This window comes from Pseudophryne corroboree, chromosome 4, assembly GCF_028390025.1.
Source record: "Pseudophryne corroboree isolate aPseCor3 chromosome 4, aPseCor3.hap2, whole genome shotgun sequence".
NCBI classification, from domain to species: Eukaryota; Metazoa; Chordata; class Amphibia; order Anura; family Myobatrachidae; genus Pseudophryne; species Pseudophryne corroboree.
In genome coordinates this window covers 909569184-909589294 of record NC_086447.1, presented here as the reverse complement: position 1 = coordinate 909589294, position 20111 = coordinate 909569184, and the positions used below count along the sequence as shown (strand labels likewise).

Genomic DNA, 20111 nt, shown 5'->3' with positions numbered 1-20111 from the left:
GCAACACATTCTGTGTTTTTATAGCGATAATATTTTCAAAGGCAAAACCAGGTTGTTTTTTTGCCTTTTTAAATTATTGCTGCTTTAAAAATACGCGCTAACTCCCCGGGATGGTGCCGGCGCTTGCACCTCGCAGGTTATTAAATAAGGGCATAAAAGTTAGGAACACTACGATCCTTATTGAATAGCCTGTGAGTGAGTTTTAAAGTTGCCAGCGCAGCTACCTTTTATTCTGGAAATGGTGTGTGCATCCTGCCATATTTGTGGAAAAGCCTGTCCCATGTCCATAGGTCAGTGACTTGAATGACAAAAATAAATTCCAAGTTCCCAATCAAGACAATGTCTAATCAGACTGAATACCCCACTTATTATTGGATGTGTTGCTATTTCCAGGTTATTGTGTGTAGTGTCGCTTTATAATGCCCTGCAGTGATACGTGGTAGTTTTAAATAAAATCTATTCAGTGTTGGTTTTAGAAGAGTGGTGTGTGGGTGCACTGCCCCCTGCAGGCTGTCTGCGATAGTGTGCATTTCTGTGTCTGTCTCTGATCAGCAAGTGTGTAACCTGTTCTCCTCTTTCCTGAAGAGATCTCCGTCCTGCAATCCTGCCAGTAAAGGCAGACGTGTAAGAGGCTGTCTTGCTTTGTGTGCTCCCCCTTTTCTGCCTGTGGTATAAATGTCTTTGTTTTACACGCATTTCAGGCTTCTTCTGCCATTGCCGCTGCATGCTAAGCGGCTGCTCTATAAGTTTCCCGTCCTTTAGAATCCCAGCAATAATAACACATGGGGAAGGGCCACGGGGTTAGCGTTGCTTGCACGGTGCGGATTTAGATGGCATTATTGTCCTGCGTTGCCTCTGCAAAATGATGTTACGCCCAAGATAGGAAGTACCTGCGGTCTATTTCTCATACCTCCATTTTCACCCATCACAGTCATTGTCTATACGTAATCTCTGTACTTTGGGTCATTGGGCTCTACATATATTTGCTCTGCTGATGGAGTAACCAGAAGTCCGTTATATAAATATATTTACTCTCACAGATGAGAGTACCACCCTTTTACCTAGCGATGGTGGAGCTTAGTATAGATGTAAGCAGAAACGCACAAGTTTTGCAATTGACACTAACTCACTATGGGACACCCATCCGATTTACAAGGTCCACTAATGCTCATTTGCAAACTCTCAATGCTGTCGGTAAATTCTGCAGTCTGTTGTGTCTCCAGCCAGTTTGCTTCCTTGAGAAAGGAGCGCCCGGATTTGGGAGATAAGCGCTGGCGTTTGAGTTTGCAAAGGCCGTTCCTTATTGGGCGGCTGGATGGCGTTATTTGGCAAGCGTTGATTATAGGAACACGGCTACTCCTAGTTTTGCATAGAAGTGACAAGAGAAAAAAAACAAACTTTAAAAACAAAAACTAGAATAAAATCAGCCCGTTGCCCCCACATCCTGATGATTGATGCGAGACATCGATGACGTTCAGCTGAGCTTTAGTTTAAGGAAAGATATATGTTGGAATGAATAAAGGGCGAGCCTCTGAATTGCAGAAGTAGGGTTCTAAATCGGTGCCGCGTCCTCGCCGCCTCCTCCTAGGGTATCCGCAGATTTAGGCAGAGAATACTTTTACAAGAGGGGGTCTCCAGTCACTGGTCCTGAAAGGTGCGCACAGTACACTGCGCGGTTTGTAAATAACCCTTTGCGCATAGTATTTATAGGCCATATTGGGCCCCTTCCATGCAAAACATGTTTAATACACTGCGCGGTTTGTAAATAACCCTTCGCGCATAGTATTTATAGGCCGTGTTGGGCCCCTTCCATGCAAAACATGTTTAATATTAAGGGCCCCACACCTTGTATTATCATCTTCCACCCACCACATTCTATTCCCTTGCCAGCCATTGCTACCTGTACCGGGAGGCTGCCCCGTGCCTCCATATAACAACACTAACCAGCTCGCAGGTACCGGTCCTAGTGTGGGTTTCTCTAAACCACTTACAGTCACTGGTGTTGAGTGCGTTTGCTGTTATCTTTGGGTTCTGCGCGTACAGCCGGAGAGTGTCGCTGGGCCACCAGGCGCTTCTCCCGACCCCCCGAGTCACCCACTCTATGATTTGCCGGCGTTAGATTGCCCGTTCTACCTGAGTTGCATTCATCCCTTAGAATTAGGGGCACGGTGGCCACCATTTCTGGGTATTCAGCAATCTGTTCCCATTCTGTGTTTTCAGATGGATTCCGTGGACAATTTTACCCTGTCCAACACCCCGTCCCGCGACGAGGACGTGAAATCTCAGGTCATATCGCGTTCCAGGTCTCCGTCAACCATGAGCGACATCGAGCCCGGCGAGGTACCTGCTGCCTCCCCTCCGTTTCAGTGCTCCTTCAGGATGCTTACCGACTGGTGAAATAGCATGGGGTGCATTTGAACCAGCTGCCGACATGTATTGGTGTCGGCGTTTGAGGGTGGTGTCGCCTCTACAGATGTTGCTGCTATAAATCCCCTGCAGAAATACCCAATAAATTTGCACTTGCTCGTACTGTGACCCTATGACGTGGCCCGTGATGTTACACGCTGCTGTAATCCGCTATACGTGGTTTACCACGCATTTCTGCCGTGGTAAATAGTAAAATGCGTAGAGCAATAGGAAGGGATTTGTTCATTAAACATAAATGTCTTGATGGATATCTGTGCCTATAAAGTATTATATTGTGTTGGTGAAAACGCACACAGCTCCTATAGTGTGTGTGGGCGGGCAGACTGCTATTGTAGTACACCTATGGCTGATATAGTAGTCATGCGGCCAGTGTAGCGTGGGAACGCTGCGCTGGTATAGTGCGTGCGTGGGTACAGGGCTGACATAGAGGGCGTGTTGCCATGGGCATGTGAGTGGTGGCACTGGTGCGTGGCTAGCTTAGTGCGTGTGAATGGAATCATGGGCACGTAGCTGGGTATAGTGTGTGTAGGTTGCTGCACATGCCTGGCTTAATGAAAACATGGGACATGTGGCTCGTATAGTGGGTACGTAGCTGGTATAGTATGTGTGGGCGGCCGGTTTAGTGGAACTACGTGATTGATGTAGTGTAGGGGCACGTGGCTGGTATAGTATGTGTGTGTGGCCGGATTAGTGGAACCACGTGATTGATGTAGTGTAGGGGCACGTGGCTGGTATAGTATGTGTGGGCATCCAGCTTAGTGGAACCACGTGGCTGGTATAGTATGTGTGTGTGGCCGGCTTAGTGGAGCCACATGATTGATGTAGTGTAGGGACACATGGCTGGTATAGTATGTGTGTGTGGCCGGCTTAGTGGAACCACGTGATTGATATAGTGTAGGGGCACGTGGCTGGTATAGTATGTGTGGGCGTCCGGCTTAGTGGAACCACGTGAATGATATAGTCTAGGGGGCACGTGGCTGGTATAGTATGTGTGGGTGTCCGGCTTAGTGGAACCACGTGAATGATATAGTCTAGGGGGCACGTGGCTGGTATAGTATGTGTGGGTGTCCGGCTTAGTGAAACTACGTGAATGATATAGTCTAGGGGCACGTGGCTGGTATAGTATGTGTGGGTGTCCGGCTTAGTGGAACCACGTGAATGATATAGTCTAGGGGCACGTGGCTGGTATAGTATGTGTGGGCGGCCGGCTTAGTGGAACCACGTGAATGATATAGTGAAGGGGCACGTGGCTGGTATAGTATGTGTGTGTGGCCAGTTTAGTGGAACCACGTGAATGATATAGTGTAGGGGCACGTGGCTGGTATAGTATGTGTGGGTGTCCGGCTAAGTGGAACCACGTGAATGATATAGTGTAGGGGCACGTGGCTGGTATAGTATGTGTGGGTGTTCGGCTTAGTGGAACCACGTGAATGATATAGTCTAGGGGCACGTGGCTGGTATAGTATGTGTGTGTGGCCAGCTTAGTGGAACCACGTGAATGATATAGTGAATGGGCACGTGGCTGGTATAGTATGTGTGGGTGTCCGGCTTAGTGGAACCACGTGAATGATATAGTGTAGGGGCACGTGGCTGGTATAGTATGTGTCTATGGCCGGCTTAGTGGAACCACGTGAATGATATAGTGTAGGGGCACGTGGCTGGTATAGTATGTGTGGGTGTCCGGCTTAGTGGAACCACGTGAATGATGTAGTGTAGGGCCACGTGGCTGGTATAGTATGTGTCTATGGCCGGCTTAGTGGAACCATGTGATTGATGTAGTGTAGGGGCACGTGGCTGGTATGGTATGTGTGGGCGGCCGGCTTAGTGGAACCACGTGATTGATATAGTCTAGGGGCACGTGGCTGGAGTGAAGTAGAATACGCTGCTATATTCTCTTCCTGACATACATCTATCAGGGATCTGGGTAATACAGGAACGCTGTTGACATTTTGCCTCTTCCTCCTTTTCCTTGCAGACAGCTGATCACCCTCCTCGCTCAGTGCAGACACCGACAATCAGAGCGTCATACCTCAGCTCAGGCTCCTCGGCACTCAAGGTAACGCACGTGACGCACCAGTTAGTTCATTCTTGCAAATCTGGTGCAGTGGGCGTGGCAAAGTTGTCACCCTCCAACTGTTGTCCCCTGTACATGGGCAGGATATCCTAGGCAGGGGCAGCCCCAGACTGGTGTCAGCTGACCCAGGTAATACCTCTCCCTCTAGCTGGTCACATGTTCTGGCTCCCAGCTCATACCTCTGGCTAGTCACTTGACCTGGCTCTTAGCTCCTCCCTCTCCCTCTGGCTGGTCGCATGACTTTGATCACAGCTCATCGCTCTCCCTCTAGCTGGTCACATGGCCTAGTTTACCTGTCACTCAGAATCCCGTTCCTTGTAGGGAATACAGATTCTGCTTTCCCAGCGATGAAAAGGATTTCAGGGCGACATGCTCCATTTGCAACACTGTCAGTTGGGGATCTTCGGCGAATAAAAATCGCCAGTGTAGGCTTTGCGCAGGATTTGCGTTGCGGAACACTGCACCCCCATCTCGGCCGTTACTAATATTTCCTTATTTTCTTTAGAATTGTAGCACCATGTCCACTCCTCCCCTATAGCCCCCCTAGCCCCACCCTCCTTTACCTCCTGACTGACTGGCTCAGCCGAGACGCTATATTTGTACTTACTTTCTATGGCAGCCATGCAATTCTGCTCTAGAGATTGATGTTACACTGCGGTATTAGAGAGATTGCTGACAGCTTGTGGTACAGTGCAGAATAAAACGTCTGTGCGGAACGCTCACATCTGGTGTTTCATACATAACCTCATTGTCTTCTCTCCTAGCCTAAAGCTCACCAGTTTGTGGTCAAGTCCTTCAGCACGCCAACGAAATGTAACCAGTGCACCTCGCTGATGGTGGGGCTGATCCGGCAGGGGTGCACCTGTGAGGGTGAGTGTAATTATGCACCAGACCGTCCCGTCCGGTACGATTCGGCAAACTCCTAACAACACACACAGGGTAAAAAACAAACAAATCTACCAGAAAAAAAAAAAAAATGTTTAATATGACCGTAAAGTTTCACACAACTTTATTGTACAATCCAGTAGGAGCAGTAGTACAGACACATCTATAAATTAAGGACAGGACATAATAATATACTGAATAAATGTCACAAGTCTACGTCTGTTATGAAGTGGTCACATCAGACAGGAAAAGTCTATAGTGACGGACAATGGGCATTATTCAGATGCGCAATACGCAGAGTACCAATGTTCTGCCGGAACCCGTACTGAGCATGTGCGGTACAGGTCTGTGTCACCGGTTGCAGTACAGCATCAGATTGTCAGCATCTGACAGTCTTCTGCCGTTTGGGCTCGGCGACGGCGTATCGGAAAACAGAAGTGTGCCGCCGCCATTGTGCGGGTAGGACGATCACTTACTGCGCTTTTAGGACTCACCGGTTTTCTCCTAATTACTTAGACAATAATAAAAGGGACAGAGAGCCACAAATGTCTCCGTAACCAAAACAGCGCAGGGGACAAAACAGCGCAGGTATAAACCGGACATTCAAAATAATGACTCGCAAGTAGTCGCTGTATTAGACTAATTAAACTGACACATTATGTGGCTGTAGATTACAGCGCCTCAGTCACCATTTTTATTAGATTTGGTAAAGATGTCACCATGTTACTGAGATCCTGGGGGCACGGAGGTGGCATCTCAGCGGGATATTGCAGCCCATCTGCCCCCATTTCACCGTCTAACACAGAGGTTCTCAAACTCGGTCCTCGGGGGCCCACACAGTGCATGTTTTGCAGGTCTCCTCACAGAATCGCAGGTGAAATAATTAGCTCCACCTGTGGACCTTTTAAAATGTGTCAGTGAGTAATTAATACACCTGTGCACCTGCTGGGTTACCTGCAAAACATGCACTGTGTGGGGTCCTGAGGACCGAGTTTGAGAACCTCTGGTCTAACAAATGCCCCCTGTAATACTGTGCCAGTTACTGCCCGCTGTACAACTCCCAGATACTATAATCCTTCGTCCTCCTATACCGGGCTCTTCAACATATGGCCCTCCAGCTGCTGGGAAACTACACATCCCAGCATGCCCTGACGGCAAAACGGTGTCAGGACATGCTGGGATGTGTTGTCCCACAGCAGCTGGCGGGCCGAATGTTGGATACTCCTATCCTATACATTTGTACTCTCCAGTTCTCTCCCAGTGTTCTCTGTCTTCCATATTATTGCTCAGGTTCTTGCTGCAGAGTCTTTGACACGGATTGTAGTTCTAAATAAAAGTGAGATAGTCTGTGGCTGAGAACGCATAGCGGTCTCACAGTTACGTCCCGCGAGCTCCTTGTGACGCTGTTTTTCTCTGTGACGTAAGCTTCGCTGTGCAGAACCTCAGCACCTGTTCAGTGTACATACATTCTGCTGTGCGCTCCGCTGCCTGTCCACTGTACATACATTCTGCTGTGCGCTCCGCTGCCTGTCCACTGTACATACATTCAGCAGCAAACTCTGCTGCACAAGAATGCAGCGCCTTAACAGTATACATACATTATGCTGTAAGCTCCACTGTGCAGAGCTGCAGCACCCAATCGGTGTACATACATTGCGCTGTGAGCTCGGCTGCCTGTCCACTGTACATACATTCTGCTGCAAACTCTGCTGTACAAGAATGCTGCGCCTTATCAGTAAACATACATTGTACTGTGAGCATCCCTGCGCCCGATCAGTGTACATACATTGTACTGTGAGCATCCCTGCGCAGAGCTGCAGCGCCCGATCAGTGTACATACATTGTGCTGTGAGCTCCCCTGCGCAGAGCTGCAGCGCCCGATCAGTGTACATACATTGTGCTGTGAGCTCCCCTGCGCAGAGCTGCAGTGCCCGATCAGTGTACATACATTGTGCTGTGAGCTCCCCTGCACAGAGCTGCAGCGCCCGATCACTGTACATACATTGCGCTGTGAGCTCAGCTGCCTGTCCACTGTACATACATTCTGCAGCACAAGAATGCAGCTCCTGACCATTGTATATACAGTGTACTGTAAGCTCCGCTGTGCAGAGCCTCAGCACCTGATCAGTGTACATACATTATGCTGTGAGCTCCTCTGCGCAGAGCTGCAGCGCCCGATCACTGTACATACATTCTGCTGTGAGCTCCCTTGCGCAGAGCTGCAGCGCCCGATCAGTGTACATACATTGCGCTGTGAGCTCCGCTGCCTGTCCACTGTACATACATTCTGCTGCAAACTCTGCTGCACAAGAATGCAGCTCCTGATCAGTGTACATACATTGTACTGTAAGCTCCGCTGTGCAGAGCCTCAGCACCCGATCAGTGTACATACATTCTGCTGTGAGCTCCCCTGCGCAGAGCTGCAGTGCCCGATAAGTGTATATACATTGTGCTGTGAGCTCCGCAGCGCAGAGCTGCAGTGCCCGATCATTGTACATACATTGTGCTGTGGGTTCTGCTGCGCAGTTCTGCGGTGCCCGATCAGTGTACATACATTGCGCTGTGAGCTCCCCTGCGCAGAGCTGCAGCGCCCGATCAGTGTACATACATTGCGCTGTGAGCTCCCCTGCGCAGAGCTGCAGCGCCCGATTAGTATACATACATTCTGCTGTGGGCTCCCCTGCGCAGAGCTGCAGCGCCCGATCAGTATACATACATTGTGCTGTGGGTTCCGCTGCGCAGAGCTGCAGCGCCCGATCAGTGTCCATACATTGTATTATATCTGTATCTCATCCTCGTTGGGCCTGTTTTCCTAATGATGTTTTATGTGTGTCTGCAGTGTGTGGCTTCTCTTGCCATGTAACCTGTGCGGATAAGGCCCCCTCAGTCTGCCCCATCCCTCCCGAGCAGACGAAGGGACCGCTGGGCATCGACCCCCAGAAGGGAATTGGGACGGCGTATGAAGGGCATGTACGGGTAAGTGGGATTGGTAGGTTACCAGGGACCAGTCTGTGAGTGAGGGGGGGCTGTGTGTGTGGGAGGGGGGGGGGGATTGTTGGGATATTACCAGGGACCAGTCTGTGAGTGAGGAGGGGGGGATTGGGTAGATTACCCGGGACCAGTCTGTGAGTGAGGAGGGGGATTGGGTAGATTACCCGGGACCAGTCTGTGAGTGAGGAGGGGGGGATTGGGTAGATTACCCGGGACCAGTCTGTGAGTAAGGAGGGGGGGATTGGGTAGATTACCCGGGACCAGTCTGTGAGTGAGGAGGGGGGGGATTGGGTAGATTACCCGGGACCAGTCTGTGAGTGAGGAGGGGGATTGGGTAGATTACCCGGGACCAGTCTGTGAGTGAGGGGAGGGGGGGGGGGGGGATTGGGAGATTACCAGGGACCAGTCTGTGAGTGAGGGGGGATTGGGAGATTACTAGGACCAGTCTGTGAGTGAGTGGGGATTGGGAGATTACCGGGGACCAGTCTGTGAGTGAGCGGGGATTGGGAGATTACCAGGGACCAGTCTGTGAGTGAGGAGGGGGATTGGGTAGATTACCCGGGACCAGTCTGTGAGTGAGGGGAGGGGGGGGGGGGATTGGGAGATTACCAGGGACCAGTCTGTGAGTGAGGGGGGATTGGGAGATTACTAGGACCAGTCTGTGAGTGAGTGGGGATTGGGAGATTACCGGGGACCAGTCTGTGAGTGAGCGGGGATTGGGAGATTACCAGGGACCAGTCTGTGAGTGAGGAGGGGGATTGGGAGATTACCAGGGACCAGTCTGTGAGTATGGATGGGGATTGGGAGATTACCGGGGACCAGTCTGTGAGTTGGGGGGGGGGGGGGGGGTGAGATTACCGGTGATAAATCTGTGAATGAGGGAGGGGGGGATTGGGAGATTACCGGTGACCAGTCTGTGAGTGGGGGGATTGGGAGATTACAGGTGACCAGTCTGTGAGTGAGTGGGGATTGGGAGATTACCAGGGACTAGTCTGTGAGTAAAGGGGGATTGGGAGATTACCAGGGACCAGTCTGTGAGTATGGATGGGGATTGGGAGATTACCGGGGACCAGTCTGTGAGTTGGGGGGGGGGGGGGGGTAGAGATTACTGGTGATAAATCTGTGAATGAGGGAGGGGGGGATTGGGAGATTACCGGGGACCAGTCTGTGAGTGAGTGGGGATTGGGAGATTACCAGGGACTAGTCTGTGAGTAGGGGGGGATTGGGAGATTACCAGGGACCAGTCTGTGAGTGAGGAGGGGGATTGAGAGATTACCGGGGACCAGTCTGTGAGTGGGGGGATTGGGAGATTACAGGGGACCAGTCTGTGAGTGGGGGGGATTGAGTAGATTACTGGGGACTAGTCAGTGAGTGAGGAGGGGGATTGGGAGATTACCAGGGACCAGTCTGTGAGGGGGGGATTGGGAGATTACCAGGGACCAGCCTGTGAGTGGGGGGTATTGGGGATATTACCGGGGACCAGTCTGTGAGTGAGGAGGGGGATTGGGAGATTACCAGGGACCAGTCTGTGAGTGGGCGGCGATTGGGTAGATTACCGGGGACCAGTCTGTGAGTGAGGAGGGGGATTAGGAGATTACTGGGAACCAATCTGTGAGTGAGTGGGGATTGGGTAGATTACCGGGGACCAGTCTGTGAGTGAGGAGGGGTGATTAGGAGATTACTGGGAACCAGTCTGTGAGTGAGTGGGGATTGGGAGATTACCGGGGACCAGTCTGTGAGCGAGTAGGGGGATTGGGAGATTAATGGGGAGCAGTCTGTGAGTGAGTAGGTGGATTGGGAGATTACCGGGGACCAGTCTGTGAGTGAGGAGGGGGATTGGGAGATTACCAGGGAGCAGTCTGTGAGTGAGGAGGGGGATTGGGAGATTACCGGCGACCAGTCTGTGAGTAAAGGGGGATTGGGAGATTACCGGGGACCAGTCTGTGAGTGATGAGGGGGATTGGAAGAATACAGGGGACCAGTCTGTGATTGGGGGGGATTGGGAGATTACAGGGGACCAGTCTGTGAGTGGGGGGTATTGGGAGATTACAGGGGACCAGTCTGTGAGTGAGGAGGGATTGGGAGATTACCGGGGACCAGTCTGTGAGTGTGGGGGATTGGGAGATTACCGGGGCCCAGTCTGTGAGTGGGGGGGGGGGGGGGGGGGTTTGGGATATTACCGGGGACCAGTCTGTGAGTGAGGGGGGGATTGGGAGATTACCGGGACCAGTCTGTGAGTAAGGAGGGGGATTGGGAGATTACCGGGGACAGTCTGTGAGTGAGGGGGGGGGGATTGGGAGATTACCGGGGACAGTCTGTGAGTAAGGAGGGGGATTGGGAGATTACCGGGGACAGTCTGTGAGTGAGGGGGGGGGATTGGGAGATTACCGGGGACCAGTCTGTGAGTGAGGGGGGGGATTGGGAGATTACCGGGACCAGTCTGTGAGTAAGGAGGGGGATTGGGAGATTACCGGGGACAGTCTGTGAGTGAGGGAGGGGGATTGGGAGATTACCGGGGACAGTCTGTGAGTAAGGAGGGGGATTGGGAGATTACCGGGGACAGTCTGTGAGTGAGGGGGGGGGATTGGGAGATTACCGGGGACCAGTCTGTGAGTGAGGGGGGGGATTGGGAGATTACCGGGACCAGTCTGTGAGTAAGGAGGGGGATTGGGAGATTACCGGGGACCAGTCTGACGGGCACGTGTCTTCCCAGGTGCCCAAGCCCGCAGGAGTGAAGAAGGGCTGGCAGCGAGCCCTGGCAGTGGTGTGTGACTTCAAAATCTTCCTGTATGACATGCCGGAGGGGAAGGCCTCGCAGCCCTCGTGTGTTGTCATCCAGGTGATTGATATGAGGTACGTACATCAGTGTTACCGGTCAGTGAGCCACTGCTATACCCCTGCTGGCATGGAGTTCGAAGCGGCATCTCTTCTGAGCAAGTGTATGTCGCGCTGGCGGCTCTGATCTGGAAACCATTATACAGAGAATACAGAAGGCCCAGAGAGGAGAATAGGACGGTTGCTGCTGCTCGGCAATAATGTCACACAGCGCAGACATGGGGACAGCGTGCCACCTCCTACAGCGCACGTCCCGCGTCCGGTGACACAGTCCCGCGGATCAGAATGCTGATGTAACAGCAGCGAATGCGTGGCAGTGCTCTTACCTGTGGTGCACGTGGCAGTGAATGGGTATTTCTAAAAATGGGAGGGGGTAAGAAGTGACATGGAGCTTCATGTACGCTATGAAAACCCCTGTGGAGAGGCCACTGCCATTATACCATGGTCACTCACTGTGAGGAGCACTGATAGACGTCTTCATAAGGAGGAAATGTCCTCACACAGAAATGATCACACAGTCCCTCTACACTCACTGTGAGGAGCACTGATACACATCTTCATAAGGAGGAAATGTCCTCACACAGAAATGATCACACAGTCCCTCTACACTCACTGTGAGGAGCACTGATACACAGCTTCATAAGGAGGAAATATCCTCACACAGAAATGATCACACAGTCCCTCTACACTCACTGTGAGGAGCACTGATATACCTCTTCATAAGGAGGAAATGTCCTCACACAGAAATGATCACACAGTCCCTCTACACTCACTGTGAGGAGCACTGATACACATCTTCATAAGGAGGAAATGTCCGCACACAGAAATGATCACACAGTCCCTCTACACTCACTGTGAGGAGCACTGATAGACCTCTTCATAAGGAGGAAATGTCCTCACACAGAAATGATCACACAGTCCCTCTACACTCACTGTGAGGAGCACTGATACACCTCTTCATAAGGAGGAAATGTCCTCACACAGAAATTATCACACAGTCCCTCTACACTCACTGTGAGGAGCACTGATACACAGCTTCATAAGGAGGAAATGTCCTCACACAGAAATGATCACACAGTCCCTCTACACTCACTGTGAGGAGCACTGATAGACATCTTCATAAGGAGGAAATGTCCTCACACAGAAATGATCACACAGTCCCTCTACACTCACTGTGAGGAGCACTGATACACATCTTCATAAGGAGGAAATGTCCTCACACAGAAATGATCACACAGTCCCTCTACACTCACTGTGAGGAGCACTGATACACCTCTTCATAAGGAGGAAATGTCCGCACACAGAAATGATCACACAGTCCCTCTACACTCACTGTGAGGAGCACTGATACACAGCTTCATAAGGAGGAAATGTCCTCACACAGAAATGATCACACAGTCCCTCCTACACTCACTGTGAGGAGCACTGATACACAGCTTCATAAGGAGGAAATGTCCTCACACAGAAATGATCACACAGTCCCTCTACACTCACTGTGAGGAGCACTGATACACATCTTCATAAGGAGGAAATGTCCTCACACAGAAATGATCACACAGTCCCTCTACACTCACTGTGAGGAGCACTGATACACCTCTTCATAAGGAGGAAATGTCCGCACACAGAAATGATCACACAGTCCCTCTACACTCACTGTGAGGAGCACTGATACACATCTTCATAAGGAGGAAATGTCCTCACACAGAAATGATCACACAGTCCCTCTACACTCACTGTGAGGAGCACTGATATACCTCTTCATAAGGAGGAAATGTCCGCACACAGAAATGATCACACAGTCCCTCTACACTCACTGTGAGGAGCACTGATACACAGCTTCATAAGGAGGAAATGTCCTCACACAGAAATGATCACACAGTCCCTCCTACACTCACTGTGAGGAGCACTGATATACAGCTTCATAAGGAGGAAATGTCCTCACACAGAAATGATCACACAGTCCCTCTACACTCACTGTGAGGAGCACTGATACACATCTTCATAAGGAGGAAATGTCCTCACACAGAAATGATCACACAGTCCCTCTACACTCACTGTGAGGAGCACTGATACACATCTTCATAAGGAGGAAATGTCCTCACACAGAAATGATCACACAGTCCCTCTACACTCACTGTGAGGAGCACTGATACACAGCTTCATAAGGAGGAAATGTCCTCACACAGAAATGATCACACAGTCCCTCTACACTCACTGTGAGGAGCACTGATACACATCTTCATAAGGAGGAAATGTCCTCACACAGAAATGATCACACAGTCCCTCTACACTCACTGTGAGGAGCACTGATAGACATCTTCATAAGGAGGAAATGTCCGCACACAGAAATGATCACACAGTCCCTCTATACTCACTGTGAGGAGCACTGATAGACCTCTTCATAAGGAGGAAATATCCGCACACAGAAATGATCACACAGTCCCTCTACACTCACTGTGAGGAGCACTGATACACATCTTCATAAGGAGGAAATGTCCTCACACAGAAATGATCACACAGTCCCTCTACACTCACTGTGAGGAGCACTGATAGACATCTTCATAAGGAGGAAATGTCTGCACACAGAAATGATCACACAGTCCTTCTACACTCACTGTGAGGAGCACTGATACACCTCTTCATAAGGAGGAAATGTCCTCACACAGAAATGATCACACAGTCCCTCTACACTCACTGTGAGGAGCACTGATAGACGTCTTCATAAGGAGGAAATATCCGCACACAGAAATGATCACACAGTCCCTCTACACTCACTGTGAGGAGCACTGATACACAGCTTCATAAGGAGGAAATGTCCGCACACAGAAATGATCACACAGTCCTTCTACACTCACTGTGAGGAGCACTGATATACCTCTTCATAAGGAGGAAATGTCCTCACACAGAAATGATCACACAGTCCCTCTACACTCACTGTGAGGAGCACTGATACACATCTTCATAAGGAGGAAATGTCCTCACACAGAAATGATCACACAGTCCCTCTACACTCACTGTGAGGAGCACTGATAGACATCTTCATAAGGAGGAAATGTCTGCACACAGAAATGATCACACAGTCCTTCTACACTCACTGTGAGGAGCACTGATACACCTCTTCATAAGGAGGAAATGTCCTCACACAGAAATGATCACACAGTCCCTCTACACTCACTGTGAGGAGCACTGATAGACGTCTTCATAAGGAGGAAATATCCGCACACAGAAATGATCACACAGTCCCTCTACACTCACTGTGAGGAGCACTGATATACCTCTTCATAAGGAGGAAATGTCCTCACACAGAAATGATCACACAGTCCCTCTACACTCACTGTGAGGAGCACTGATACACATCTTCATAAGGAGGAAATGTCCTCACACAGAAATGATCACACAGTCCCTCTACACTCACTGTGAGGAGCACTGATAGACATCTTCATAAGGAGGAAATGTCTGCACACAGAAATGATCACACAGTCCTTCTACACTCACTGTGAGGAGCACTGATACACCTCTTCATAAGGAGGAAATGTCCTCACACAGAAATGATCACACAGTCCCTCTACACTCACTGTGAGGAGCACTGATAGACGTCTTCATAAGGAGGAAATATCCGCACACAGAAATGATCACACAGTCCCTCTACACTCACTGTGAGGAGCACTGATATACCTCTTCATAAGGAGGAAATGTCCTCACACAGAAATGATCACACAGTCCCTCTACACTCACTGTGAGGAGCACTGATAGACGTCTTCATAAGGAGGAAATATCCGCACACAGAAATGATCACACAGTCCCTCTACACTCACTGTGAGGAGCACTGATAGACATCTTCATAAGGAGGAAATGTCCTCACACAGAAATGATCACACAGTCCCTCTACACTCACTGTGAGGAGCACTGATACACATCTTCATAAGGAGGAAATGTCCTCACACAGAAATGATCACACAGTCCCTCTACACTCACTGTGAGGAGCACTGATAGACATCTTCATAAGGAGGAAATGTCTGCACACAGAAATGATCACACAGTCCTTCTACACTCACTGTGAGGAGCACTGATACACCTCTTCATAAGGAGGAAATGTCCTCACACAGAAATGATCACACAGTCCCTCTACACTCACTGTGAGGAGCACTGATAGACGTCTTCATAAGGAGGAAATATCCGCACACAGAAATGATCACACAGTCCCTCTACACTCACTGTGAGGAGCACTGATATACCTCTTCATAAGGAGGAAATGTCCTCACACAGAAATGATCACACAGTCCCTCTACACTCACTGTGAGGAGCACTGATAGACGTCTTCATAAGGAGGAAATATCCGCACACAGAAATGATCACACAGTCCCTCCTACACTCACTGTGAGGAGCACTGATACACATCTTCATAAGGAGGAAATGTCCTCACACAGAAATGATCACACAGTCCCTCTACACTCACTGTGAGGAGCACTGATACACATCTTCATAAGGAGGAAATGTCCGCACACAGAAATGATCACACAGTCCCTCTACACTCACTGTGAGGAGCACTGATAGACATCTTCATAAGGAGGAAATGTCCTCACACAGAAATGATCACACAGTCCCTCTACACTCACTGTGAGGAGCACTGATACACATCTTCATAAGGAGGAAATGTCCTCACACAGAAATGATCACACAGTCCCTCTACACTCACTGTGAGGAGCACTGATAGACATCTTCATAAGGAGGAAATGTCTGCACACAGAAATGATCACACAGTCCTTCTACACTCACTGTGAGGAGCACTGATACACCTCTTCATAAGGAGGAAATGTCCTCACACAGAAATGATCACACAGTCCCTCTACACTCACTGTGAGGAGCACTGATAGACGTCTTCATAAGGAGGAAATATCCGCACACAGAAATGATCACACAGTCCCTCTACACTCACTGTGAGGAGCACTGATATACCTCTTCATAAGGAGGAAATGTCCTCACACAGAAATGATCACACAGTCCCTCTACACTCACTGTGAGGAGCACTGATAGACGTCTTCATAAGGAGGAAATATCCGCACACAGAAATGATCACACAGTCCCTCTACACTCACTGTGAGGAGCACTGATACACAGCTTCATAAGGAGGAAATGTCTGCACACAGAAATGATCACACAGTCCCTCTACACTCACTGTGAGGAGCACTGATAGACCTCTTCATAAGGAGGAAATGTCCTCACACAGAAATGATCACACAGTCCCTCTACACTCACTGTGAGGAGCACTGATACACAGCTTCATAAGGAGAGAAATGTCCTCACAAAGAAATGATCGCACAGTCCCTCCTACACTCACTGTGAGGAGCACTGATAGACCTCTTCATAAGGAGGAAATGTCCTCACACAGAAATGATCACACAGTCCCTCTACACTCACTGTGAGGAGCACTGATACACAGCTTCATAAGGAGGAAATGTCCTCACACAGAAATGATCACACAGTCCCTCTACACTCACTGTGAGGAGCACTGATACACATCTTCATAAGGAGGAAATGTCCGCACACAGAAATGATCACACAGTCCCTCTACACTCACTGGGAGGAGCACTGATACACATCTTCATAAGGAGAGAAATGTCCTCACAAAGAAATGATCGCACAGTCCCTCCTACACTCACTGTGAGGAGCACTGATACACCGCTTCATAAGGAGGAAATGTCTGCACACAGAAATGATCACACAGTCCCTCTACACTCACTGTGAGGAGCACTGATACACAGCTTCATAAGGAGGAAATGTCCTCACACAGAAATGATCACACAGTCCCTCTACACTCACTGTGAGGAGCACTGATAGACATCTTCATAAGGAGGAAATGTCCTCACACAGAAATGATCACACAGTCCCTCCTACACTCACTGTGAGGAGCACTGATACACCGCTTCATAAGGAGGAAATGTCCTCATACAGAAATGATCACACAGTCCCTCTACACTCACTGTGAGGAGCACTGATACACAGCTTCATAAGGAGGAAATGTCCTCACACAGAAATGATCACACAGTCCCTCCTACACTCACTGTGAGGAGCACTGATAGACATCTTCATAAGGAGGAAATATCCGCACACAGAAATGATCGCGCAGTCACTCCTACACTCACTGTGAGGAGCACTGATACACCTCTTCATAAGGAGAGAAATGTCCTCACAAAGAAATGATCGCACAGTCCCTCTACACTCACTGTGAGGAGCACTGATACACATCTTCATAAGGAGAGAAATGTCCTCACAAAGAAATGATCGCACAGTCCCTCCTACACTCACTGTGAGGAGCACTGATATACAGCTTCATAAGGAGGAAATGTCCGCACACAGAAATGATCACACAGTCCCTCTACACTCACTGTGAGGAGCACTGATACACCGCTTCATAAGGAGGAAATGTCCTCACACAGAAATGATCACACAGTCCCTCCTACACTCACTGTGAGGAGCACTGATACACCGCTTCATAAGGAGGAAATGTCCTCACACAGAAATGATCACACAGTCCCTCTACACTCACTGTGAGGAGCACTGATACACAGCTTCATAAGGAGGAAATGTCCTCACACAGAAATGATCACACAGTCCCTCCTACACTCACTGTGAGGAGCACTGATAGACATCTTCATAAGGAGGAAATATCCGCACACAGAAATGATCGCGCAGTCACTCCTACACTCACTGTGAGGAGCACTGATACACCTCTTCATAAGGAGAGAAATGTCCTCACAAAGAAATGATCGCACAGTCCCTCCTACACTCACTGTGAGGAGCACTGATATACAGCTTCATAAGGAGGAAATGTCCGCACACAGAAATGATCACACAGTCCCTCTACACTCACTGTGAGGAGCACTGATACACATCTTCATAAGGAGGAAATGTCCTCACACAGAAATGATCACACAGTCCCTCTACACTCACTGTGAGGAGCACTGATAGACATCTTCATAAGGAGGAAATATCCGCACACAGAAATGATCACACAGTCCCTCTACACTCACTGTGAGGAGCACTGATACACCGCTTCATAAGGAGGAAATGTCCTCACACAGAAATGATCACACAGTCCCTCTACACTCACTGTGAGGAGCACTGATACACAGCTTCATAAGGAGGAAATGTCCTCACACAGAAATGATCACACAGTCCCTCCTACACTCACTGTGAGGAGCACTGATAGACATCTTCATAAGGAGGAAATATCCGCACACAGAAATGATCGCGCAGTCACTCCTACACTCACTGTGAGGAGCACTGATACACCTCTTCATAAGGAGAGAAATGTCCTCACAAAGAAATGATCGCACAGTCCCTCCTACACTCACTGTGAGGAGCACTGATACACCTCTTCATAAGGAGAGAAATGTCCTCACAAAGAAATGATCGCACAGTCCCTCCTACACTCACTGTGAGGAGCACTGATATACAGCTTCATAAGGAGGAAATGTCCGCACACAGAAATGATCACACAGTCCCTCTACACTCACTGTGAGGAGCACTGATACACATCTTCATAAGGAGGAAATGTCCTCACACAGAAATGATCACACAGTCCCTCTACACTCACTGTGAGGAGCACTGATAGACCTCTTCATAAGGAGGAAATGTCCTCACACAGAAATGATCACACAGTCCCTCTACACTCACTGTGAGGAGCACTGATAGACCTCTTCATGAGGAGGGAATGTCCTCACACAGAAATGATCACACAGTCCCTCTACACTCACTGTGAGGAGCACTGATAGACATCTTCATAAGGAGGAAATGTCCTCACACAGAAATGATCACACAGTCCCTCTACACTCACTGTGAGGAGCACTGATAGACCTCTTCATAAGGAGGAAATATCCGCACACAGAAATGATCACACAGTCCCTCTACACTCACTGTGAGGAGCACTGATACACAGCTTCATAAGGAGGAAATGTCCCCACACAGAAATGATCACACAGTCCCTCTACACTCACTGTGAGGAGCACTGATAGACATCTTCATAAGGAGGAAATATCCGCACACAGAAATGATCGCGCAGTCACTCCTACACTCACTGTGAGGAGCACTGATATACAGCTTCATAAGGAGGAAATGTCCTCACAAAGAAATGATCGCACAGTCCCTCCTACACTCACTGTGAGGAGCACTGATACACCTCTTCATAAGGAGAGAAATGTCCTCACAAAGAAATGATCGCACAGTCCCTCCTACACTCACTGTGAGGAGCACTGATATACAGCTTCATAAGGAGGAAATGTCCGCACACAGAAATGATCACACAGTCCCTCTACACTCACTGTGAGGAGCACTGATACACATCTTCATAAGGAGGAAATGTCCTCACACAGAAATGATCACACAGTCCCTCTACACTCACTGTGAGGAGCACTGATAGACCTCTTCATAAGGAGGAAATGTCCTCACACAGAAATGATCACACAGTCCCTCTACACTCACTGTGAGGAGCACTGATAGACCTCTTCATGAGGAGGGAATGTCCTCACACAGAAATGATCACACAGTCCCTCTACACTCACTGTGAGGAGCACTGATAGACATCTTCATAAGGAGGAAATGTCCTCACACAGAAATGATCACACAGTCCCTCTACACTCACTGTGAGGAGCACTGATAGACCTCTTCATAAGGAGGAAATATCCGCACACAGAAATGATCACACAGTCCCTCTACACTCACTGTGAGGAGCACTGATACACATCTTCATAAGGAGGAAATATCCGCACACAGAAATGATCACACAGTCCCTCTACACTCACTGTGAGGAGCACTGATACACATCTTCATAAGGAGGAAATATCCGCACACAGAAATGATCACACAGTCCCTCTACACTCACTGTGAGGAGCACTGATAG

At 49.3% G+C, this 20111-nt stretch overlaps 1 protein-coding gene across 5 annotated transcripts in view; it reads left to right on the top strand.

Annotated features, from left to right (window-relative positions):
- Positions 1-20111, top strand: part of CDC42BPA (CDC42 binding protein kinase alpha) — a 289458-nt gene that overhangs the window by 237472 nt on the left and 31875 nt on the right. For 4 of the 5 annotated variants that reach the window (XM_063918950.1, XM_063918949.1, XM_063918953.1 and 1 more), the window contains 6 exons: positions 586-624; positions 2221-2340; positions 4403-4483; positions 5266-5371; positions 8226-8362; positions 11091-11230. In XM_063918950.1, coding sequence (XP_063775020.1) covers positions 586-624; positions 2221-2340; positions 4403-4483; positions 5266-5371; positions 8226-8362; positions 11091-11230 — 623 coding nt within the window. The remainder of the gene's footprint in view (positions 1-585; positions 625-2220; positions 2341-4402; positions 4484-5265; positions 5372-8225; positions 8363-11090; positions 11231-20111) is intronic. The other variant, XM_063918951.1, reaches the window with a different exon arrangement.